General features: G+C 42.4%; 2 protein-coding genes across 3 annotated transcripts; both read left to right on the forward strand.

Moving 5' to 3' along the window:
• Positions 1 to 2,659: 2,659 nt before the first annotated feature.
• On the forward strand, positions 2,660 to 6,739 carry xkr7a (XK related 7a). Its single transcript, XM_085344416.1, has 3 exons — positions 2,660 to 3,186; positions 5,310 to 5,509; positions 5,778 to 6,739. Exons 1-3 carry the CDS (start codon positions 2,660 to 2,662, stop codon positions 6,737 to 6,739), a joined length of 1,689 nt encoding a protein of 562 aa, XP_085200542.1.
• A 7,079-nt stretch (positions 6,740 to 13,818) lies between these two features.
• On the forward strand, positions 13,819 to 23,904 carry cables2a (Cdk5 and Abl enzyme substrate 2a). 2 transcript variants are annotated; one of them, XM_085344815.1, is made up of 9 exons: positions 13,819 to 14,354; positions 15,069 to 15,161; positions 17,305 to 17,382; positions 17,535 to 17,634; positions 18,459 to 18,659; positions 18,760 to 18,849; positions 21,795 to 21,901; positions 22,046 to 22,250; positions 23,764 to 23,904. In XM_085344815.1, the coding sequence occupies exons 1-9, from the start codon at positions 13,819 to 13,821 to the stop codon at positions 23,902 to 23,904; spliced, it is 1,551 nt and encodes a 516-aa protein (XP_085200941.1). The 2 variants fall into 2 exon arrangements, with proteins under 2 accessions (XP_085200941.1, XP_085200940.1); XM_085344814.1 differs by having other exon boundaries at positions 18,459 to 18,642; positions 18,752 to 18,849.
• Positions 23,905 to 24,789: the final 885 nt, after the last annotated feature.

The following is a 24,789-nucleotide window of genomic DNA, read 5'->3' on the forward strand; positions in this document are numbered from 1 at the left end:
GTTGAAATGGAAGAAATGTATTCTGTGGACAGGTGTGCTTTATACACATAAAAAGATAAGATCAGGAATATCTGTAATTGATTGATATTAATCTGTGTGGGCATACAGCCAACCTGTGGGAGCCAGAATTGTGGCTGGGCTGTAGGGGATCACATGCTTATTTCACTCAATGACATGCAAATTCATTTATAACTTTTGTGTCATGTGTTTTTCTGGAGTTTCGGTTGATTTTCTGTTTCTCTCCATAAAAATTAGAGACTGTTCATTTCTTGGTATGCGAGCAAACTTACAGTTGTTGCCAAAAGTTTTAAGAATGACACAAATATTTGTTTTCACAAAGTTTGCTGCTTCCAATTTCATGATAGCAATTTGCAAATACTCCAGAGTGTTATAAAGAGTGATCAGATGAATTGCGAAGTCCGTCTTTGCCTTGACAGTGAACTAAATCCCCAAACAACTGGCTGAGATCATTTCAATAATCTTGTCGTTAACTCAGGTGGAGATCATTATGTCATGCTGACTGGTTTAGAATACCAGACTGGAGGTGATGAAAGGAGGCTGATGTTTGAAATCATTGTTCTTCCTGTTAACCTTGGTTACCTGCAAAGAAACACAGCCATCATTGAATTGCATAAAAAAGGCTTCACGGGCAAGGATGGTTTTGCTACTAAGACTGCACCGAAATTGAAGTTCAGTTGAAATTGAAGTCCAACAAGCACCAGGACGGTCTCCTAAAGATGATTGGGCTGCGTGAGTGCCACCAGTGCCGACCTTGCTCAGGAAACGTAGCAGGCAGGTGTGAGTGCATCTGCATGCACAGTGAGACAAAGACTTTAGGAAGATGGCCTGGTGTCAAGAAGGGCCGCAAAGAAGCCACTCCTCGCAAATAAAATGTGAGGACAGATTGATATTCTGCAAAAAGTGCAGGAAGTGGACTGCTGAGGACTGGCGTAAAGTCATTTTATCTGATGAAGCCCCTTTCTGATTGTTTGGGGCATCTGGAAAAAGGATTATCTGGAGAGGAAAAGGTGAGCACCACCATCAGTCCTGTCTCATGCCAACAGTAAAGCATCCAGAGACCATTCATGTGTGGGGCTGCTTCTCGTCCAAGGGAGTTAGCTCACTCACAATTTGGCCAAAGAACACAGCCCTGAATAAAGAATGGAACCAAAACATCCTCTAACAGCAACATCTAACCATCCAAAAGCAGTTTGGTGAAGAACAATGCCTTATCCAGCATAATGGAGCACCGTGCCATAAGACCAAAGTGATAATTAAGTGGCTCGGGGAACAAAACATTCTGGCAAACTCAAAGCATTGATTATGAAAGAATGGGTTGCCATCGGTCAGGATTTGGCTCAGAAGTTGATTGAAAGCATGCCAGGGCAAACTGCAGAGGTCTTGGAAAAGAAGGGCCAACACTATAAATATTGACTCTTTGCATAAACATATCGATGAAAGCCTTTAAAACTTATATAGTGCTTGTAATTCTACTTCAAAACATTGCAGAAACAACTGACACAAAGATATAAAAACACTCAAGCAGCAAACTTTTTGAAAACCAATATTTGTGTCATTCTCAAAACCTTTGGCCACTACTGTACAAATTCAGTAAGAGATCAAATAATTATTTCCCGCACCATTTACACTGGGTAAGTTTGAGCCATTAATTTTTAGTTCAGACTGTTTATAAAAGGGTGAATGTAGCCTTCAGTGAAGTGTTTATCTCCTCACCATTTAGGTGTTCTGAAAGTAGACCTGTTGAGAGTGGATCTAAGAACCCCAGGGACACCGCACAAGATACTCTGCCAGCTTCTCTGCTTTATCACCATTTTTGACTCTAAAAATAACCATAGTTTGCAAAATAAACCTCACTTTGCATTAAATATGACTTGAAAGCAGCGATTGAGAACATAAACTCAACAGAAAACTCACAGACTTCTATTTAACTGGACTGTTTTTGGAAGCAGAAGCCCCCTGCTGGCCATTTAAAGGAATGCAGGTTAAAGGCACTTCTGCACTCCCTTAGCTTCTTAGACCCAGGACCATCATTTGTATACAGTTAATGCACTTTACACACACATATAAGCAATGTTTAAAAAAATTAAGGCAGACTGTATTCTTTTTGTGAATGCTATGAGACCTCTTTGAGCTTCTAGGGGACCCTGGTTAGGAAACATTAAGCTACTATGATGTGTTAGTAATTTATAATGTTACAGATTACAGTTTTACAGTTTTAAAATGTGAAACTTTTATTTGTAATATTTATTCTTCAGCTTTATTATTTTTACTTTGTGTCGAGTAAACTATTTCTGTAGTTCTCCCACTTCTGTCTTTTAATAAATTCCTAGATTTGTGGACGGACAAACCCAAAGTAGGCTACCCGCTGTAACCGAACAGCTCAGCTCCCTTTGATGGAGAGAAATCTCCGCTCAGACCGCTTAAAATCTCATTTTCCTATATGATCTCCGATGATTGAGGAGCGGCAATGATCCCCCCCCCCCGTCCCTCTCTCTCTCCTACTCTGGCCCTCCTCCATGCCTCCTTTCCCCTCCCTCCCTCCCACACGCATTCATAGTCTACAGACCGACAGGCTGGGCGACCCCCCTCCCCCCCTTCCATCATTTTCCCATCCCTTACTCGCTTCCCTACAACAAATATGGCCGCGAAATCTGACGGTGCACCCGTCTCTCTCCGAAACGCAATCCCACCCGAGTGCCCCTCCAGGTCGGACCCGCGGCCTCCCCAGCGCCGTCCCGACGAGCAGCGCTATACCCTCTCGGACTGCTGCTGGACGCTGTGCGCCCTTCTGGTGTTCTTCGCGGACGGGGCCTCAGACCTGTGGCTGGCCGCGGACTACTACCTAAGGAAGTACTACCCGCAGTTTGTACTGACTCTGGTCTTTGTGATAGTCCCGTCCGTGGTCGTGCAAGTGTTGAGCTTCCGATGGTTCGCCTACGATTTCTCGGAAACCGTGGAAAGCGGCACTGCCGCGGCCGCCGTGGTGGCAGCGTCGGAGCGCGACATCAGCACCAAGGACAGCGGCGAGCGGGGCGCTGGCCGCTCTGCCGCGGCCGGGGTGCTGCCAGGGCCGGGCACCGGGGGAGGAGCCCGGGGGTGCTGCAGAGTCTTCGTCTGGCTCTTCCAGGCTCTCATTCACATCTTTCAGCTGGCACAGGTCTGGAGGTAAGTCAGAACACTCAAAGCGTGATCTGAGCCAAGGGGGGACTACACATTGTGGCTGTGTGTGTGGGGGGGTCTTTCAAAGCACAGCATCACTCCCTGTAGTTATGAAACCTAATCATTCAGGGAGGACTGCGCCCAAAATGCCAGAATATCTTTTTGTATTGTTTGACGTCTTTCACGAGCATGGAAAGGCAGATTTAGACTCCACCCTTCCACTCCCCCAACCCCCTGGCTGGCTTCTAGGTCAATCATCTGTCTGAAAATCACCAACTCATCCACACCAATCCCCTTCAAATGAAGTAAAATGGGAGGAAAACAAGAAGGAAGAAAAATCCTCTTGTCTGTTCAGTAGGAGGAAGGAGCCTGACTGCTCAAGAAGAAGGATAATAGTCATAAATGTCAGGAGAGTTGCTTCACATTTACAGTGATACTTGCCTCTCTATCACTGTTTGGTGTATTTTTGGTTCCTACCTTGAGGCTCTGGCTCTTATGTTTGCAAAATCCATATTCTCAAACCTCCCAACAGTTTTTTCCCTTCGAGCCATGTTCATACCCAAACATGTTTAATTACTGGGCGCTAAAAACAAACCGGTGTACACTTTGGCATTGTTCTCAAATAGATGGCAGTAGGTCTGTAGGTCAGCTACTCAAGCAGTGATGGTGAGTCGGTGCTCAAGCTTGGAGTGCCCTGATAGGCTTTGACAGGTTTGAACTGCTGCCAGCCAGGAGGAGCCATTCATCCAAACTGTAGTAGGTGGACGGTTAGACAAAATTACATTCAAAGACAAGTTGTGTTTTGCAGACATGTCGGGCTGTTGTAGAAAGAAAGATGCAAATCAGTTGTTTGATTTATCCGTAGGCCTGCATAATCTCTGTCCTCTCTCGCTCTCGCTCTTCCTGCCTCTTTAGACAGCCCTATGGGTAATAACATATATTGATTCCTTATTTCCTCCTGGAGACTAGTGTGAGAGAGCGTGTCCTGGATCACATTAAAACATTGTGGCGGCACAGAATTACCGGTAATGCCATTAAAGCTGTGGTGCGTGCCCCGTTCATTGCCGTTCTGCTGCTGCTGCTCTCAGAGCAGCGTGTCTGCACATTAAGAGGATTACCGCTGTGTTTTACCCTCAGCTGTTAACTCAGGAATGAGCCGTCACTGATACACAATTAGTCAGGTGAACCGGGATCAATTTGGGCCGGCTACCAGAATTGAATGTCAGTGCGCTTGAGATGTGATGCGGGCTCGTGTCACACACAGGGCGTGCGATGACACTGTTTGTGTGTGTGTGTGCGTCCTCTTGTGTGGCTGAGTCTTTGACCCTCGTTATTGCACATATGCTCTATTTTCCCAGTCTGTTCCATCCCAAGGCACGCTTTGTGTAGCAGGGACCAGAACAAAAAAAGGGTTACACAATCTCCCCTGTGGTTCAGTGGGCTTGTTGACATAGGGCTTCTCTGACCCTTCTCCCCGAGGCAATTACTGAGGCGATTATAGCATCAGTCCTCCGTGACAACCACCGGTGATTTTCCAACATGTAGATGCTCTGTAGCGATAATCGTTTACACTCTGTATATTTGCATAGTGCAAACACATTTGTGCAGAAATATGTGTGCTTTTCTGCAGCATCCTGTTTGGTACCTATACAAGGTCACTGCAGAACGAATGGAGGTGGGACTACATGTCAGCAAAAGCTCAAGAATTCAACAAAGGATTTGCAGCGAGCTCTTTTCTCCCTTCTAACCTTCAGCCTTGAAGGTTTTCTCTCCGCAGCTCCTCGTATTTTACTTTTTCTGAACTCCTTGGACTTATTTTATTTGAAGAGAGACTGGAGACAAGCTTCACACATTCCCCCCTCTGATGTCTGTACTAAAATTATAACCACAGAGCTGCTTAGTTCAGTTTCAGTTTAATCTAAATCCCAGTGGGGCAAGTAACCAGCTTTCTGGCAAGAAGTACTGACGGCTCCCAGAGTTTGGAATAATGAGTTATGACTTCTGAGAGTCTGTGTTTGATGTCCAAAAGTTTTTGAAGCACAGCATTAAAGCCTAATCTGCCTTTTCCATCTCACAAAAACTAATGCACCGCTGAAAGTTTCTGAAATATATCTGCCTCTGATACTCAGGTATGTCCACGCCTTGTATTTGGGCGTGCAGAGCCGCTGGCACGGAGACCCAGAGCGGCGTCACTACTATTGGCGCATGATGTTTGAGAGCGCTGATATCAGCATGCTTCGTCTTCTGGAGTCCTTTCTGAAGAGCGCCCCTCAGCTCGTGCTGCAGCTCACCATCATGATCCGGGCCAATCAGGTGCTGCCCCTTCAGGGTAAGTGCCCCCAAAACGACCAATCACCACAGCCATCATGCACATGATCACATCAGTCAGTCATGAGTCTGCAGCCCACACTGTACGCACGCTGTGAGCGATGAGTCACTTGAGCTCGCCTCAATCAGGCTCCCACTGAGATGAGGGAAGTGCATTTTCTTTCTGTGCTACATGGTGAGACAGTTAACTCACAGCCATTTCTATCCCATCTTACTCCTCTTGCCAAATCTCTGTCTCTCTTCCTCCCTCTTCTCCGCTCTCTCCCCAGGGCTTTCAGCTTCTGCCTCACTGATATCCCTCGCCTGGATGATCTCCTCCTACCAGAAAGTCCTGAGGGACTCCCGAGACGATAAGCTACCCATGACCTACAATGCAGTGATAGTTCAGATTCTGTGGCACTTATTTACCATCGGAGCTCGCACACTGGCGTTTGCCCTCTTTGCCTCCGTGTTCCAGCTTTACTTTGGCATCTTCATCGTGGCCCACTGGTGCATCATGACGTTTTGGATCATTCAAGGCGAAACGGACTTCTGCATGTCCAAATGGGAGGAAATCATCTATAACATGATGGTGGGTATTGTCTATATCTTCTGCTGGTTCAGCGTCAGAGAGGGGCGCACCTGCTGCAGGATGCTCATCTACAGTCTCACTGTGTTTGTTGAGAATGTGGCGCTCACCACCTTCTGGTACCTGTACCGCAGCACTGGCGAGCGCCAGAGTACCTTAGACTTTTACGCTGTCATGATGGTGTGCGTGGTGGCCAGCAGCTACGCTCTGGGCACCTTCTTCATGTTTGTGTATTACTGCCTGCTGCACCCTGACGGTGCAGTTTCAGGGTGGAGTTACATAGTGGAGAAGGAGGTGCCCGTGGAGGCTCTGGCCTCGCCAGCCTCCAGCCTCCCTCCTGACCTGGTAAGCAGCCCTCCCAGGACCCTTCAGAGAACTAAAGGGTCAGACAGAGAGCCGGGGATAGATGGGGATGTGTTTAAGGTGCGGCCACCTCGGGGAGCTCAGACCCCAGTGCCTCATCTCACACCCAGGACAGAGGGCCCCGTCATCCGGATAGACCTGCCCAGGAAGAAGTACCCCGCCTGGGACGCTCACTTCATCGACCGTCGGCTGCGTAAAACCATCCTGGTGCTCGAGAGTGCTGCCCCCGTTACACCGAGGATTCAGTACCGCTGCCTGAGCACTCCCAAAGAAGTGATGGAGTACGAAACCACCGTGTAATGCGCCGATGGTGCTGTGACTCAGCTTGTTCCTGTGTGGACATCCTGCCTTAAATAAAAATGGCAGGAGGATGACTCTCAGGTTTAACTCCACACTTACTTAACGGCTCTCTGTTCTGGCCACAAACAGCCACATCAGGGGATGGAGTGTTGCGTGTTTACTTTCTACATGGGGCAAGATTCTGCGATATTGTCTGGTGACGGTGCATATTTTGGTTTCTGTATCATTTCTCAGGTCAGGATGTGTTACAGAAAGATATGGAAGGTAGAGAGGATCACAGGCAGGCAGAGAAGAGGACCTGTTATCAGTCAGAGGCAGAAAGTCCTCCTCGGCGAAGGTGCTTCAGCAAATCCTCGTCAGGTGGTCGACAACAGAGACAAGCCTTCAACATGCATGATTATTTATGGCAGCTAAAACTCAAACATCACCGAGTGAGTAGGTAGACTCGCACTGCATTTTTAAACACCATCTTATGTAGACGCAGCACGGGTAGTGGTCTCCCGAATCACAATTTTCCATAGCTATTCACTCATGTTGAAGGAGTCTCTGAAAATGCTGTTTCTAATCCGAAGGGCACATCAAAAGCAACATTTGAGTTGAATGTAAAAACAGTTGAAAATGTGATTATTTGTGACAAGGCTTTGAGCATTTTCATGCTGTTAGTGGGATTGTCATCATTCCTGTGACACTATATTTGTTTTTTGTTTTTAAGGTAAGCTATGTGCGTGTTTACAAGCAATCTGTTATTTTGGGGACATGCCATCACTATTATAACAAGATGCACCTTCCTCCAGAATGTGTATGTACTGAACACTGCATTTTACAGGACTCAACAGCTGTATTTTCATACTGCATCCATCTTCCACAACAAAAACAAAACAGGACAGATGATACTTTACATGTAAAATACTGTAAAATGAAGAAGTTGTTGCAGAGGGACAGCACTGTCTGTATTTGTACTGTATTCATATTTTGTTGTCTGAACAGTGTTTTAAAAAATAGCTGCAGACTCCTAACAGAATAGCTTTGATATTACTGATGGTACAGGCATGTAGTACTTTTGGTAGCCCTTTATTTTGCCAGTCTGTGATTTCCTAATAATTTCCTCAAAAGCTTTTTAGGACTAGTTTTGTAGTTTGGCACAAGCAGATCAATAACATCCAGAGAAATTTTAGTGAACATATTAAAGCACAGCATTAAAATCACTTGTCTAACTCCTCTTCGCAGATCTTTTGGGTCTTATAGGGTGTGGGGCATACCCCCTGTTAATTGGGTGTGTGTTGACACATCACTCTAGAGCACAATCCTATTAGGATCTGGGAAATTTGGATGCTGGCGCTCCTCCTAGGGCTGTTTATTGTGTTCCTTGAAAATGAGAAAGGCCATGTTTGGTGCATGGTACATAGTCTGGTTTGAGGAAATCACTGCTACAGTAGCAGAGATGTGAACAGAGGCAAACAGACTGTTGCCTCTGTTCACAAAACAGACTCCTTTTGCGCTGTGTTGTGAAAGCCTATTGGCCGAGAGTCTCCCAAAGAATTAATTCTGCTGACGACAATCAGAAAGTGATGACAAAGCTTTTTGGTGCCATTCGTGGGCAGCTGAGAATCTTCAGCTTCACTTTTATATAAAGAGGAAAGAAAGAGAGCACTTGGAGAAAACTAAGCAAAATCACAGGACCCTTGTAAATTGTGGAAATATTGTACTTATTACTTAAATCCAGAGTCGTTCTTCTTTTGTCTGTAAGGGGCAGATATTTGAAAAAGGGACTTTATTCTTTTGAGTAAAGCTCAAAGTTACATCCACGTGAATTCCAGTCCACCCGTTACAGTTTACAGTTTTTTTTAGTATATATAATTCATTCATTCTACGCTAATTATTGTAAACAGTGTTTTTGTATTTGTAGACAAATTGCCAACAGCTTTACACGTTTTGTTGACCTCCTGAAGGTTTTGGATGCATTCTTGTAAACTGTGCATGTGGAGACCGAAAGAAGGACTGGGTTTGCAGTCAACTATCACCTGAAGAGGATTTAGCTTTTTAGAAGCTTTTATTTTAAAGTCACCTGCGTAAAACAGTGATCAGTGCATGTAACTGGAACTCTTGGCCCAGATATCAGATATGAGTGAGCCCTTTTTTATTACAATTTACCCCAGTGTAATAGCAGTTTACAAATTCACCTAACAAATTAAAGCTTTCCAGTTCGGACCCTTGTGGTTGCGGGGCATCCAGCATATAAAATCTGCCAAATTAAACATGCAGCACTACCTCCTGTCACGAGTCACGACCCCGTGAATTAGGGAGCTGCTGAAAGTAGCACCACCCAAATTGAAATAATTGTTAAAAATGGACTGTTCAGCACAGTCCATTTTTAACTATAATTAGTGACAAATTACACTGAATTAAAGTCATTTTACATGAATCTTTTGAGGAAATTATTTTTAATTAATGGACTTATAAAATAAAGTTTTACCTTCCTTTCTTTTATCAGGGTTGTTTTTCTATAGAATAGTCACACAGGAGAGATTTTCTGACTTTTGTGTGTGCTAGTGTGTGTGTGTGTGTGTGTGTGTGTGTGTGTGTGTGTGTGTGTGTGTGTGTGTGTGTGTGTGTGTGTGTGTGTGTGCGCTCACATACCAGCATGTGTATGGGTGTATGTGGGAGAGTCCTGCCGTGTCCATTTAAATAATTTGAAGCTGTGTCTATGACAGTTTTGTTGTAAACACCGTCCTTTAAGCTGGTTTTTCCCAGATGGCAGAAACAAAAGAGAAAAAAAAAAGACCACAGAGCACCTTTACCACGCCTGCTGCAGTCAAAGAAAAAAAAAAGCCAGAGAGGCTTTGATTATGGTGCTAACTCAATCCATCAATAACAACCACACAATGTACCATAAAATGAGTTTGTTGTGGCAGGAGTTGGGTGGGGCTGTACCTCAAACACAAAAGCTAGAATCTAAAAGCCTTAAGCTGGTCATGCCAGACTGTTGCTGTTCAGAGCAAGAAAAAAAAGATGGAACAAGAAGGTGGAGATGATTTCATGATGTTGTTGTTGCTAAAATAAAGAGCAGTGTGTTTACCTGACTATCTGTTACTATCTTTTTGCATAGATAGAGGGTGAATGACTGTAATGAGTCGGAACAACAGGCTAGATGTAGGCAAACAAACATTGATTTTAGTCAACCAAAACATGATGACAGATAAAATTCTATCCATGTGCATGTTTCAACCTGCAGCATGTTGATAGAGGTTGATATTATCAAGACTCAAGACTTTTTTTTTTTTTTTTTTTTTTTTTTAACATTGATTTAATACTTCAGTCTTACAGTTGGTGGTGAGAAGTTTACATACACTTGTCACGGGCATCAATGTCACGGTAGTTTGAATGAACTCTACTAAGAAAAAAGGTCAATTATTCAGCCAGACTTATGGCAGAAGCAGGTTACAAAAAGTATTGATCGATTTGCAACTTTCTAAGAGATATTTGATCAAATGTTAGTGGAGGTGAGTGCATAAATTGAACCTGTATGTTTACTTTTAAGCCTGTTTGGATTAGAGAAAACCTGTGCACCCAATTCTTGTTTTTTTAAGTCCTTATAGATGTAAGCTGTACAACCATTCCACTCTGAAGAAAAATCACTTTAAAGAAATCAGCAAAAGCCCCAAATTACCACAAAATTCATGCCCATGATAAGTGTATGCAAACTTCTGAGCACAGCTGTAGATAGATACTTCAGAGGCAGATCGACAGATTGTTCTGATTAGATTGAGTCTTAATCCCATCTCTGCAGGGGATCAGTGGATTATCAGTACTAAAGTTGTCAGTACTACCCACATCTCCAAACATCAGCACAACACAATCTGCCCCCTCTTTGGCACGCTGCTTGCAGTGTAATTCCCTTAAATGGTGAAGGAAGGAAAGGACCTATTGATTGCTCCCACTCAGGAGATGGAAAAGCTTTCACACTTCAGTTTCTGTCTCGGAGAAACACTCACTACGAGACTATAAGTGTGGAACCAAAATGCAAATATTGTGCTAACCGTCCCATTAACTGTGCTTGCTGCAGTACAATGAGATAACAAGCAGCCGAGCTGTCTTTGATCTCACAATTACAGTCTCACGCTCCCACTGACTTGTTCACAAATGCTAAATAGGTGCTGCTGTAATTTTCTCAAAAGCCAAACAATGGTGTGAAAATATCACTTCAACATTTATTTCTCCTAATGAGTCACAACTGTAAAATCACAGGCAACCATACAAAGACGAGGAATTTTTTTTACAGCTGTCAACGACATCCTGAGGAAAGCTATCTGGGGTGTGAACAAAATGAGGAGGAGGAGCGCTAAAGCGATGACAAGATCAACTGATATCTGATCTATCATAAATTAAAATTTAAAAAGTAAAGAAGAAATGGCAGAAACACCCTTCAACCATGTTACAAGCTTTAATGTTCAATAGTTTGTCCACCAGAGGGCACTGTGCAACTTGGTGCCATATGTTTAGAACACCACAAACACAAGAAACAGCTGATCTGGGCAGAGTGTAACTGAGTAATCCACGACTTGTGACAATAAAACAAAATTATTACATGGTTACCAGTTTTAAATGAAGTGTTAAAATGAACAATTTCCCCACAGCAACGGGGTTTGTCTCCACTATAGCCCCCTTTTTATTAGTACCTGGGTCAACTCGACACAGTTCACCACAGTTTTCGGAGTTTTCAATTAAGTCATAGTACCTGGTACCAGGTGCCTGTTTAGTACCTGCTTGGCTGGGGTTCCAAGCATACTGAGCAGGTACTAAAATGTGACATCATCAGACTCCATGCCACCGATTTGCTGGTCAGTAGCGATGAGTCTTGAGAGGATCTCAAAAAAAATCAAAACCGCCATTTTTGAGGGAACAAGGGAAATGGCTACAAAAAACAAAGCCATGGTCCCCCAAGTCTAACGAAAACCACAGCTCGAGCAGCAGGCATATTCTTGCATCAACGTCCACCTTTGTTCTAGCATTCATAATTATGGCACAGGATGCTCTGCAGCATTACTATGACGACAACCACACACACTAGGTGGTACTGGATTGTAATGAAAAACCAGTCGATCCGAGTTGAGTCGTGGCGATCCGTGGCGATACATGACCGATCTGTGCCGAGTCCATCCAAGTAGGTACTAATGGAAAAGGGGCTTATCGGGCTGGGGCTTTTCTTTGTGACTTTTGCATGTTTTCCCCATGTCACCCATTGTCTCTGGGTACTCCAGCCTTCTCCAAAAAACTTGCAGTTAGTGGGGTTAGGTGAATTGTCTTTCTGTATTAACTCTGCAACAGACAGTCAACTTGTCCAGGGGTCATCCAGCTAGGATAGACACCCCTGCAACCCTGAATTAGATAAGCATGAAAAAATGGTTAGGTTAGCAAGGACTCATAAATAATTACACGTAACATGTGTTAGAAAAATCTGTTTATTTTTGTGAATCTAGATGGAAAAATATCGACAGATATATGATATGTTAAATCAGAAAATATCGGCACTGGTATCAGTATCAGTCTTTAAAATTCCTGTATTGGGTCACGCTCTAATGCAGACACAATAATTAAGTAAAAGAATAATGAAATACTTGGATTTTATTCAACAGAAGTGAAACACAAACTTCTTAGATGGTCCGGCCCACACAGGAAGTCATAATGTTTGTTAAATAATTCAAACACAAAGGAGATATCCAGTTAAAAAGTGAGTCCTAGCAGACAGCTCCCAGCTACAGTTACTTGGGTCATCATTCATTCACCCACACGTCTTGAGTCATTCCCAGGCCAGATGAGATATGTAATGTCCCCAGTGAGTTCTGGCTTTACCCTGGGATCCTTTCCAGTTGGGTGTGCCTGAAAAAAACCCCAAAGGGAGGCATTCGTTCACCTATTAATCAAAGCAGGACTTTAGGCCATACTAGCATTCAAGTGGATGACTTATAAATAAGTGTGCAGTTGTTATCAATAGGAAAATGATCCAAAGAGAACAAAAGTGTTTTTGTGCAAGGCTGTCAACGTGCTTTGCTATAGCTAATGCTATAAAGTTGGACATTTTAAGATGGCAGTCTTTGGAGACTGATTCACTTTTGGAGTCAGCCTCAAGTTGAACCCTAGAGGAAGTGCAGTTTTTTTGACACTGTTGCATTGGCTTCTTTCAGCTCCAGAGACTGCTGCTTGAATATAACACATCTAGAAAAAAATGTTTGCTTCCTTGTTGATTTTCAGACTTTCTTTTATGATAAAACACCAAAACATTTATAGAGCTTGAATGCTCAATAAGAGTGGAAAATTGCTAAATAAATGTCAATAAGTACATTATCAACATTTGTAGATTACACCAGCTTGACTGAATGTTTTAGGAATCGCATGTCCATAAATGGCCTATAGAATCTCTCAATCCAGCCAACATACATAAAAATCAAATAAAACTCCCAAATCAGTAAGATGCAGCGCTATGCTAAACACACAGAGGTAACTGACGGCAAAATTCTTTAACTCATTTAAACTGCAGTGTATTTCATCAGAGACCTATGCAGTGTTGCATATCAGACAACTAGCCAAATTGAAATTATTTAAATGCAACTGGAGCCTTTAGGTGGATCTGGCAATTCTATTCAGGCCCTTCGTTTAATATTATTAATAAAATTTGTTACCATGTTTTGATGTGAAAAAACACTCACCCACCTTTGATTACATTGAACACATTTTTTTTTTAAAGAAGATTGTTAGATCAATTCATTAGTTGTTAGACCTTGATGCCCTCGGACTGAAAAATATTTATGCATATTCTGATTGATATAATTGATTAGTTGTCATATATAAAAGCCATTGAATATTTCCTTTGTTACTAGCCCCCTTCCCACTGTAACATTACAGCCAACCAGGTACAAGAAACTAGAATATTTTGGTGACTATATCCAATCCCCTATCAGTATTTACACGATTTAATTTGCATAATCACCCTCAAAGCCAATCAGCAAACAGAGAGGTGGGGCAAACATGCTCTTACCGGTTTCGCTTTGCCTTTTCGTTCAACTGCCACATTTCAAACTAGAATGGCGACCGCTCTCTGCGGTCTACAGTCCACTGGCAGTAAATCGGCAAAGACTCACCAAGACCAGCGCAGGAAAGCGAAGGACTCCCGGCGAAGACAGGCTGCTCTGCTGTTTCTCAGTAATATCTCACTCGACGGACGACCCCAGTGTCAACCTAGCGATGGAAATGTCGACCAGAAAGCCGCTGAGGAGCCCCAACCCAGGGACAGAGACTGCGGTGCCGCTGTTGTGCCCCAGCCGTCGGATAGTCAAGGACCTGTCGCCCAGGTGACAGACGTCGCCGCAAGCGGTAGTGGCTCATCCTCCAGTTTCCCAGGGGTGGTCGGTCCGGGTGGACCTTCTTTGGTAATGTCCGGGCCAGGTGCTGTTGGAGCTAACGAGGTATTTTTGGATAATACCAGTGCGGCCGAGACGCTAACCCCAGACACTCCTCTTTCTCCCGTCCCGACCGGACACCCGCACTGCTCCCGTGTCAAGTCAACGCCCGCCGCGCTCAGTCCCGTCGGTGCCGGTAATTCTCTGGATTCACGGCAGAGGTGAGCACATTAGTGATTTATGTGTCAACATGGGCCTTTAAACGGGGCTGCTGACTTCCGTAAGAGACGGCACCAGCTGGTATCTTCGGGGGAAGTCACTTTGATTTTAATGGGTTCCAGCATTTTCGGTATTATTAGCTATCAGTAGGTCTAAATGTTAAACACGAGCACTTAAATCAGGGTTATGTCTCTGTAATCTGGTCAAAAGTGTTCATTTGTGTCCTGAATTAAAACGATAATGTAACATGTTCTGTATTCATGTCAGAAGTTGGGGAATTCCTTTGCTACGCCAGACAAAAACGATCAACAAAACATATGACATGACAAAACAGAAGCTGAAGTAAAATAAAGGAACCCATTTTTTTATGTATATGTATACAAAATATAATAATAAAAGTGTGAATATAATATAATCATAATCGCAACAGAAGTCTGTATTAAAAGCTATATGTAATACGAAGAGGAACAGAATGAATAAAAGTCTAAAGGTAATTTTTTAATTTCAATAGAACAAATAACGTGAAATAGCTCAGTGCATGAAATAAAGCACATTTTTTAACACTCTGTGGTGAAAATACTCCAAATAATTCGCCTTTACCTCCAAACCTATAAGGCAAAGAGATTTGTGATTACAGTGAAAGTCCTAACACGTGCACACTCTTTGTTTGGGTTATGTTGTGAAAGCATTATTAATTAAAGTGGTGTTTTAATCAGGCTGAGGAATGTCTCTGGCTCACCGGGACCCAAAGTGCCAAAGAAAGTCCACTTCATCAAGAGTATGAGGCAGTACGATACCCGAGGATCCAGGTGAGTCTCAGAGCAGTGTTTGTACACATATTTCCACCCAGATTTTAGCAGAGGAATGTAAAAAAATGCAGAAAAATCTGTTTAATTTTTAAATAGGCCTTAAATATAGCAGCGTTGTACTCCTCTGTAATAAGCTGCTTATCTGGTGCACAAGCTGCAGAGGAATAACAGGGATACAGCTGCAGAGTTGTGATTGCTAAAGTGAATTTAATCACCCCTGGAAGCTTAGCAAAAGCCAAAAGAGGTGCAGTGTGGAAATTTAACACCCCATTACGGCAACAGTAAGGTAACCCAGAGGGGGCCAGGGAAATGAAATGCCACACTGCTGGCAGCTGGTTGACCACAACAGCGAAAAAAGAAATATTCTGTCTGTAAACTTTGGCACAAACATGTCAAATAATTATTTTTTTTAATCGATTATCTTACTCCCCATTTGCCATCCAACATCCACTGTCTACTTCATATCCATCCCCACATGCATACATATGTGCGTTCAGTGTTTTCTGCTGGTGCGTGCAAACCAATGACAATCCCAAACTGTCCCACAGGTTTGGCTTTCTGTTTCAGTTTGAGGCAGACACACATTGCGTGTTACTTCCTGAGCTGAAGGGAAGCTCTCATTTAGAGTTTATACCATAAGGTAATTAGCACTAATAGAAGTCAGTGTTGTAATACTGTTCCCCCCCCCCCCCCAAGAGATTTGGTATCTCTCCGAGGGTCAGCCGGGCTGCGTGTTTACAGCTGAGTGTTGGCAGTGGCTGCTGACTGTATGTTATTGATGTTTTTTTTGTGGGGAGCTGTTTTTAGTACGTACTGGTTGTGGTGCTGCTCAGTAGATCAGTCTGTTTGTCTGCATTTCTGTCAGCACAGAGGAGTCCTCGTGAGTGTTTACTGTGTTTGCTGGTTGCCTGTTCCTGGTTTGAATGAATCCAGCTGTAGTTTCAGCCTCTTGTGTGTTACCAATACATTCGAGTTGCACAGAGGTTTATGCACTATATATAAGAAGAAACACAGAATCAGCTAATCTGAATTACAAACCCCAAAATACATAGAAGTTGGTCAATATGGCACTTTTTAGGTCGCCTTAATGTTTCTGCAACCCTCATATTGTACCAGAGATGGCTGAAAAATACATTTAAGGTCTGTTAAAGTTTGAGCATCGATATCTTGGGATATTATAATGTCAAGAGCAGAACCGCTCTAGTTATATGTATATGTATAAATATAAAGATTTGTGTAATGTAGAATAACAGAAACAAACCGTGCGTTGGATGTTTTATCTGTTTTCTCATATTTCACTGGAGAAAACTTTAGAAACTGTTTTTAGGGTGAACTTCTCAAAGGTCAAATCATCATGCGGGAAAGGTGGCAGCTGAAAATCATTCCACTGAAAATCAATCAGTGGCTCCCACCTGACTCCCTCATAACCAGCTGTAAAATAGAACGAAAATCACCAATATTCAGAGTTATGGACTCGCAAAGTATAGAAGTGTGGGTCTATTAGCCAAAGGCTTAGGCTTCAGACTACCAATACATGTTTCAGTCATTTTTTTCCCAATGCTGGCTCTATGAGATGTCACTGAGAGCAGATATCTCTCTACTCACATGGATCTTGCCTTTCAAACACTCTCATTTACTAGGGGCAACCATTCAGAAGAATGCTGTCTCACAGGGAGCTAAATCAGCTTGTTTCAGTAAGATAAATAGGGATTATTTTCAACTGTGAATCACACAAAGCGCTCTAGTAGAGCCTAAGGACAAAATATGGAGCTGGAAATGAGCAGAACACGTCCTCTTTAAAATATTAATTGAATATTTGCAGAGTTGCTGTTATTAAAGCAAAGAAAACGCTCTCAGTATTGGCATACCTGTGGTTTTTATGCCCTGAAAAAACGGATTGTGATCCAGATTTTATGAATACCTCTGTGACTTGAATGTAATGGTTCCCGCCTCCTGCTTTAGGTTGTTGTCGAGAGCTGTGTAGCTTTAGTACTGACAAGCGCAGAAGCGGCTGTGTGACTGATTTTGCCGTCACTGCAGCTGATGAGTGTTCGTGTAGCTGCAGAGTAGTGGTGACTGTAGCTGTTGCTTGTAGACTGACACACCATCTGTTTTGTCTGCCTGTACTTGTTGTGTCCTGCAGGATCATGCTGATTTGTGCCAAGCGGTCGCTTTACGCTGCTTTCTCAGTGCTGCCCTATGGAGAGAGTTCAAATATCAGGTACAAAGAAAGCACCATCCCAAGCAGAGAGCACCCATCCTTCACTTTTATGTTTCCATCCTCCTCCTGTTTGATCCATATCATTCTCAAAAGGGCAGCGAGTGTGCAGGAGTGGGTGGAACGGTCACATAAATGTGTCTTTTCATGAACAGTGACCCTAAGCTGGAGGCTCAGAGGCAAAGACTCTCCTCGGTGGTGGCTGCTGATCTGCTTCCTTCTCTGGAAGGTGTGGAGATGGGTGCCTGTGGAAAGGTGAGTGCCAGCCTGATGTACTGCGATACCTACAGTATACACACGATTGAAGCTCTGCTTGTGCTGTGACTCATACTCATCTGAGACTAGCACACTGTAACTTGCCACTGAAGATTGTGCACTATATTAAAAACATACCAGACATTGAGTAGATCACTAGATCAGAGGTGGACACATTTTTATTTTCCAGAGCACTTTATTAACTAAATTATGTAAACTCCATGAAACTGGTAGACATATCAGGTTATTTTTTCTGGGTGAAAGTGTTTCCTGCACATAAAGAATTTTTTTTCCTCCATATGGAAAAAAGGGCTGCAACTTTGTGTTTTAATGTGAAGAATTTTGCCTGACTCAAAATGAGCTTAAATTGGGTGACCATGCATATAAGCACAGTGCATGTTTACTGCTAATTCTGGATATTTGATAAACATAAAAATCTGTTTTATGCTTGAGTAAATGAGCGCTCTAGCTGTTAAACCTGAATAAATATCAGGTCAGAGTCATTACAGTCAGTTGCCTCGAGATTCATGAACATAGTGCTGCCTTGTATTGATTTTTAAATTATTTCATTTATTTATGTATTTTTGGGACTGGGAGTGGACGTCGGGGACCAAACTGTGATGATTTGCAGGCGGCTTCTATCCTTCGAGCTGTACTTTGCTCATCTGTGCAGTATATTCAGAGTTTGTCAAAACTGGATTGCCCTTTTTGGGGGGGAATTGGACGAGCAGATTGTTGTTTGGTTTCTTTGTGTTTGTTTGTTTTTATTGTAACTAAATATACTGATGAAAAGGTAGATACTTGACTGTCTCGTTATTCCTCAGACGGTGTCCTACGCTCAGTTTCTTTATCCAACCAATGCCTTGGTGAGACAAAAGAGCGGTGGCAGCAGCAGCGGTGGTCCACCAGATAACTGCACAGCCCAGACCCCTCAGTCACGTTTCCGAGGCAACGGGCAGAAGGGCTTCACCCCTGCTCGTCTGAACAACAGCGCGGCACAGGACCCATGTATGAAGCTTACAGATGTGTGCCTGCATCTTGATCCTAACTGACCGGAGCCGTAATTATTCACTCATTTGTGTGTGTGTGTGTGTGTGTGTGTGTGTTTTGATTTCAGATGTGGAGGAGGTGGTGGAATATGACCCCAACCTGCTCAGTGACCCTCAGTGGCCCTGCGGGAGACACAAGCGGGTTCTCATATTTGCATCATACGTGGTGAGTGAGGCTGCAGCTCTTACTTTCATTATCAGCTAGTCGGGGAGTTATTTATCAGATCGCAGCAGATGAAACCAAGCAAAACAAAAAGAAACTCGGGGGGGGGGTTCATCTTACAAGCTAACTTATAAACACAGGTTTATAATAGAGGTGGTGTTCGTTCATCATCGGTTCGTCTGTGGTGTTGTTTTTGCCATCAAAACTCAACTAATTTTAACTGAGGAAATAGCATCCATGTCTCATTCACATTTTGTGTTTTATACCAGACCTCAGTGCAACTCACCAGTTCATCCACTCTGAAATAAGGCATTTACCACCCCTCCTGCTTCCCTTTAAGCCATCTTCATTCTTATTGGCTGTCCTTCCTCTGGTGGGTGGGCCAGAGGTGTTAATATTGGAAATCTTTGGAGAATTCTCTGCAAATTTGGCTGTAGGAGTCCCAGGAGGAAAAAAACGCTCATAAAAACTTTTTAAGTGTTTCTTTTTTTTAATCAGCTTAGACCTGTGATAGTTATAATTGCATTTTTATGTCCCTATCCCCACTGAAATTATAGGAACTTTAGATAATGCTTAAAAGTAAGTTCCCAGAGGAGTTCCAAGGCTGAGTGCCTGTTTTAGCAAACTAGAGATATTCTCTCCCTTGGACATCATATAAAAAACCTTCTGAGCATACACCACCTTGTTCCATTAAATCATCTGCAGCATGTGACAGAAACTAAAAGGTCCAAAATCTAAAAATGTTCAGCTGATAACCTCATAGCAGTTACAAACGAGAGCAAATGCTGACTGGAGCTGAGGCTGTTAAATGTTTAACTCTGTATCTGTATTGCTGGGGATGAGAGAAACCTGATTTTTACAGTGAGGTTTGTCCTCGAAGGAGGCGCTTTCTCTGCCATGTGAATGGATAACCAGGTTACTAATAAACCTTTCCACAAATGCAATACAAAAGACTGCAGACATGGAAAGTAACAGTGGAGCAAACACAGAATGACAACACAGAAAAGTAAATGTTTGTGTGCACGTTTGTTCTTACGACTCAATCCAAAACTCCCAGATGTCTGCAGAAGTCTCCCAAAGCATTTCTTACTTAAAAAAAGCATCAGAGGATATAAAAAAAAATCCAAAATAGTTTCCCTCATGTTTTTGTATCAGATTCCAGTCTGCCACAAGTCATTTCACATCCAAAAACTTGAAATGGGATTGTTGCAGCAGTGGATTGTGTTTGCAGGAGGCTGCTCAATATGTTTTTGTGCAGTTTCATTCAGCACCACCACACCCAGAGCAAACACTGTACATGCTGCTAGCTATAGAAGCTAACCCGCCTGTTAGTTTCTAACAAGAGATGACTTCTGCAAATAGCTACATAAATAAACTTGGATCCAGGTGGGGCTCAGTTGATGAATTTGTTATTAATCTTTGCTGGAAAGTAATGAAAAATATATATACAATGAGAAATGATTCAAGGCACGGCTGTTCCTCTGGTTTTCCATGACGCTGTGGGCCGTGATTGTACACAGTGTTACATATTTTAAAAAAAGTCATGTCTGGAAAATTTTTTTATTTTAATAGAGTTAATATATTCACTGAAGCATGCAAAATGCTACCTTCATAATATAGTTACAGAGTTACAGGCCCTCAGATTAGACACAGAGTGGTTGAGATTTGGCATTTTATTATTTTTATTTACCTTTTTTAAGTATATTTGAGCCCCATGACTTCATAAATACAGTAGATATCTACATGAAAATTTTCAAAGCAGAAAAAAACAATCACGTTGTTTAATTATACCAACACAGAGGGAATCACGACTAGGAGATCAACCTGACACTTAAAAAGAAGACATTTCATGTGACATAACCTATTATTGGCCAATTATCAATCCCATGATATGACCGTGAGATGACCCTGAAAGTCTACCCAAAATGCACTTTTTAAAGTGTTCTTCAGTAAATTATTAGAAACCAGATCAAACATCCAGGGTACCAATGCTTGTTTCTGTTCTCAGCATCACAGATATTAAGTTGCTATTAGCAAAACTAACACCAGACTTATAATCACATTGGCTAAAATATCATGCACCTTGAATTATTTATTTATTGTAATTTTCAGTAGTTTCCAGGAAAAAGTATTAATGAATGTATGAAATGACCCCCACTTGGAGTCAGATGAGGGATCCTGAGAGGGTCAGCTGATTTTATCTTATTCTGTTTGTTTTTTTTTTGTTTTTTTTTAATTGAATGACCCACGTTTAATTTTATATATAAGGGCAGATGTTATACTGACAGGACTGCACAGATTCATGTTAAAGTTTTTTTTCATGTGACTGGAGACATGATGATACACAGGTCATAAATATCCCCACACTTTCATTTTAGTCTCTAAAGCTTGGCTGCTGGAAGTTTAATATGACGGTAAATGTATGACAGTCAAAAAAAGCACAACAGGGCTTCTTTGATAGTCTTAAAATGAGCTTGATGAGTCGTACAGAAGCTCAAAGTGTAGACGACTGTGATGGAAAAGCTCCCGTCCTCTCACTCTCTGCTCTGTTATGTGTCCTCAGGCTTACAGTAACCATGTTTTCTACAGCAGGTGTGAACTTTTCTCCGTGTCCTCTGTGACCGAGTTTCTCTGAGTTTCCCTGGTTCTTTGTCTCGCCCCATCTGTCCTCCTTTGTTTCAGAAATCAGGACAGGCCAGTTTCATTTGCCTTGTAAATTGTTGTAAAGCAGTTCTGCAGTCATGTTGAAGAGTAAATAAACCCTTTATCTCCAGCTCACATGATTTTATTGTTCCTCAGCTGACTGCGTCACTCGTCTCTGACCTCCAGCATGAGTGTGCTGGTGAAGCAGTCCTTATCAACACAAGCAAAGCTGAAACGCTTTACTGCGGCTGTTATTCCTGGCAGTTCCATATTGACACGGCGGTTTTGTTTTTCCATCTCTGCAGACGACGGTCATTGAATACGTGAAACCATCTGACCTGAAGAAGGACATGAATGAGACTTTCAAGGAGAAGTTTCCCCACATTAAACTGACACTGAGCAAGATAAGAAGGTGCAGATTTCTCACATTCCTCTCTGCTTTTCAGAGTTTGAGCCTTTTAAAGATTCGGCCTCGGTCTGTAATCTGGTTCAGAGTGTACACACAATACGCCCTTTTCTTAGAAAACTGATGACTGTGACTTCTCACCACCTCTAGCCTGAAGAGAGAGATGAGGGCCGTGAGCGAGGAGTGCGGCCTCCAGCCGGTGACCATAGCAATGGCTTTTGTTTACTTTGAGAAGCTGGTGCTGCAGGGACGCCTCAACAAGCAGAACAGGAAGCTGGTGGCGGCGGCGTGCGTGCTGCTGGCTGCAAAGATCAGCAGCGATCTGAGAAAGCCAGAAGTTAAACAGCTGATTGATGTGAGTAAAGTTTCCACTCAGAAAACAAAACAGGATGTGTTTAAATGTAACTACCTACCTTTCTCTGCTCATACGAGAGCAGTAACTAGTGTGCAGTGTAGTGCTAAAACCAGACTTTAACTGACCCACAATCATATAATGCAGTGCATTCTTCAGGACCAACAGTTGGGAGAAACAGAACAGTTTTTACAATAATATAAACTCAGCTCTGCAGAACATCTGCAGTCTCAAAAAAGACTAAAACCTGTAGATTTTCTTTCACTTAGTTTTTCTAAACTCTTAATTTTCATTTGAGTTAACGAAAATGTTTTATAATAGCGAGTTTTAAGTCAACTGTGATAATCGTGGTCTGCATACTGCCAGCTTTCAGTTTAACTTTTTATTAACGTAAGCTAGCTGTGGATAGCAGCTGAAAACTGTTATGACTTCTATTGTCATTTTTAACTGTAAGAAGAAACTAATCATTAGTGAAGGTTCAGTTCACTACATTTACTTTACAGGTGGTGAACGGGCCTGCGGGTCCAGTCAGCTGGACCCAAGAACCTTTTCACTGGTTTGGTGTAATAACAGGCATGTAGTGCCATTAAACTTAAAAAAAATGAAGAAACGTGCACTGCTCTCAAAAAACCCAACACATTTTAAAACCTTATTCGGTGTAAAGTCGACAAACTAAGTCTCGACTGTGGAGGCAGAATTGTTGAAGTAACTTTAGGTTTAACCCTGTTCTCAATGTTACATGTTTGGCTCATGTCTTACTGTTATTCCCAAGATCAGTACGTACAAAATCTACGCCTACCAGCCAAAAAGTTCTTTGGAAAATGGTGTCGCCTTTCATGGAAGATCAGACCTCAGTTCAAACATAGGCTCCTAATTTTTCCTGTTAGCAGAGGGTCATTTTAAAACACTTTTATCTTTCTGTGAACCTTAATACTGTGAAATAGGGCAACTAAATCTTGCACTTACTGACCTTTTATATGAATTTTTCAAGGAGGCTAGTTTGAATCCTGTCTTTCTATTTGATCTGAGAGAACAGTGCTGAAACTGTCTCAGTGTCACTGTTTTAGGAACACATCACTGTGTTGATGCTTATAAAATATGCATCCAACAGGAGGAAAGGCGAGGAATAAATCTGTTTTTTGATTGATGCTCAACAGAAAGAGATCTAAAGCTGTGCACTGAGGTCCGCAAACTGTTTGTTAGAGATCTGATTGGTCAGTAATTGGTGGTTTCTTACATGCTGAACTCTTATGTTGAACAAAATATGCTTAAAAATAAGTTACCATGACAATGAACCACCTTCATAACACTAAAGAAAACTCAGGGTTGAACCTGAAGTTAGCTTAATAATATGGAGTCCTGCTTCATGGTGCAGGTCTATTTAATAACAAAAAAAAGAAAGAAAAAGATATCACAGATCATTTAAGTCAACTGTTGGCATGGACAAAGCAACAGGACAAATCATCATCATCACCACCTGTTTCTTCCTCTGCTTTTTCTCTCCGTGGACGAGCAGAAGCTGGAGGAGCGTTTCCGCATAAACAGACGCGAACTGATTCCTCTGGAGTTCCCGGTACTGGTTGCCTTGGAGATGGGACTATATCTCCCCGAGAGCAAGGTCATGCCGCACTACCGAAGGCTGGTACAGCAAGGTTAGACCAGACGTGGCGGAGTAGGACGTGCACATGTGTGGCGTGTCGACCAGTTTATAAGCTGTGGTGTTTGAAATAAATACTTGTGGTACTATTTATTGTTGCTGTACATTAACTAGGTTACACTCAGACTTGATGGCATGTGTTTCTCTCCCTGAATGTCTTTTTGTAGGTGTGACGTTCTCATGTTGATCCAGTCATGAGCTCTATGTTAGAGATGTTCACTGAGCACATTAATGGTGCTTTTATTTTGGTTTCTTGTGGGTTTTTAGGATGCCACCCTGTTTTAACGTCTTTGTAAAGGTACGCTGTGTGTGTGTGTGTGTGTGTGTGTGTGTGTGTGTGTGTGTGTGTGTGTGTGTGTGTGTGTGTGTGTGTGTGTGTGTGTGTGTGTGTAAAAAAAAAAAAAAAAAAAAAAAAAAAAAAAAAAACTCATGTGCACCTTTCTTGTTACTATACAGCCTGTATAGTATTTATTGTAAAAGACATATTGCTGATTTCTTTTTTAAATGCCTTGTAAACCCACTGTGACGCTGAAGCATTTTTAGCAATGAGCCTGAAACATGACACTGTAGATCGTAAGTGGGAAACATCTTTTCGGGGAGAAGTGGCCTTTAATTTGTTTACGTCCATTCGATATTTGTACTATGTCTCACAATTATCCAGCCAAACTCTCGTATTTACCGCGAATAGTAAGAAAACATCAGACTCCTGTGGCAGCTCTGTGTTCTGACTTTGGTGTTGGTCGTGCTTGTATCCAGTATTTCCACTGTGCTGTGGTGTCACATGCAGAGAAACAGGATGATGGAAGTTTCTTATTTATAGTAAACATTTTTTTTCCTCTTGTTTTTGTTTCGTGTCATTACCCAGGGATATGTTTTGTAAAATGC

Source organism: Diplotaxodon limnothrissa, linkage group LG20 (assembly GCF_057381915.1).
Source record: "Diplotaxodon limnothrissa isolate DT_005_m linkage group LG20, D_limnothrissa_male_GT1.1, whole genome shotgun sequence".
NCBI classification, from domain to species: Eukaryota; Metazoa; Chordata; class Actinopteri; order Cichliformes; family Cichlidae; genus Diplotaxodon; species Diplotaxodon limnothrissa.

Bases quoted from the DNA above. Each gene is read 5' to 3' on its own strand.
- xkr7a (XM_085344416.1), top strand. From the start codon at position 2,660: ATGGCCGCGAAATCTGACGGTGCACCCGTCTCTCTCCGAAACGCAATC. The intron at 3,187-5,309 runs GTAAGTCAGAAC...TCTGATACTCAG, and splicing joins CAGCTGGCACAGGTCTGGAG to GTATGTCCACGCCTTGTATT. The intron at 5,510-5,777 runs GTAAGTGCCCCC...CTCTCTCCCCAG, and splicing joins TCAGGTGCTGCCCCTTCAGG to GGCTTTCAGCTTCTGCCTCA.
- cables2a (XM_085344815.1), top strand. From the start codon at position 13,819: ATGGCGACCGCTCTCTGCGGTCTACAGTCCACTGGCAGTAAATCGGCA. The intron at 17,383-17,534 runs GTACAAAGAAAG...TTTCATGAACAG, and splicing joins GGAGAGAGTTCAAATATCAG to TGACCCTAAGCTGGAGGCTC. The intron at 18,660-18,759 runs GTGTGCCTGCAT...TCAGATGTGGAG, and splicing joins CATGTATGAAGCTTACAGAT to GAGGTGGTGGAATATGACCC.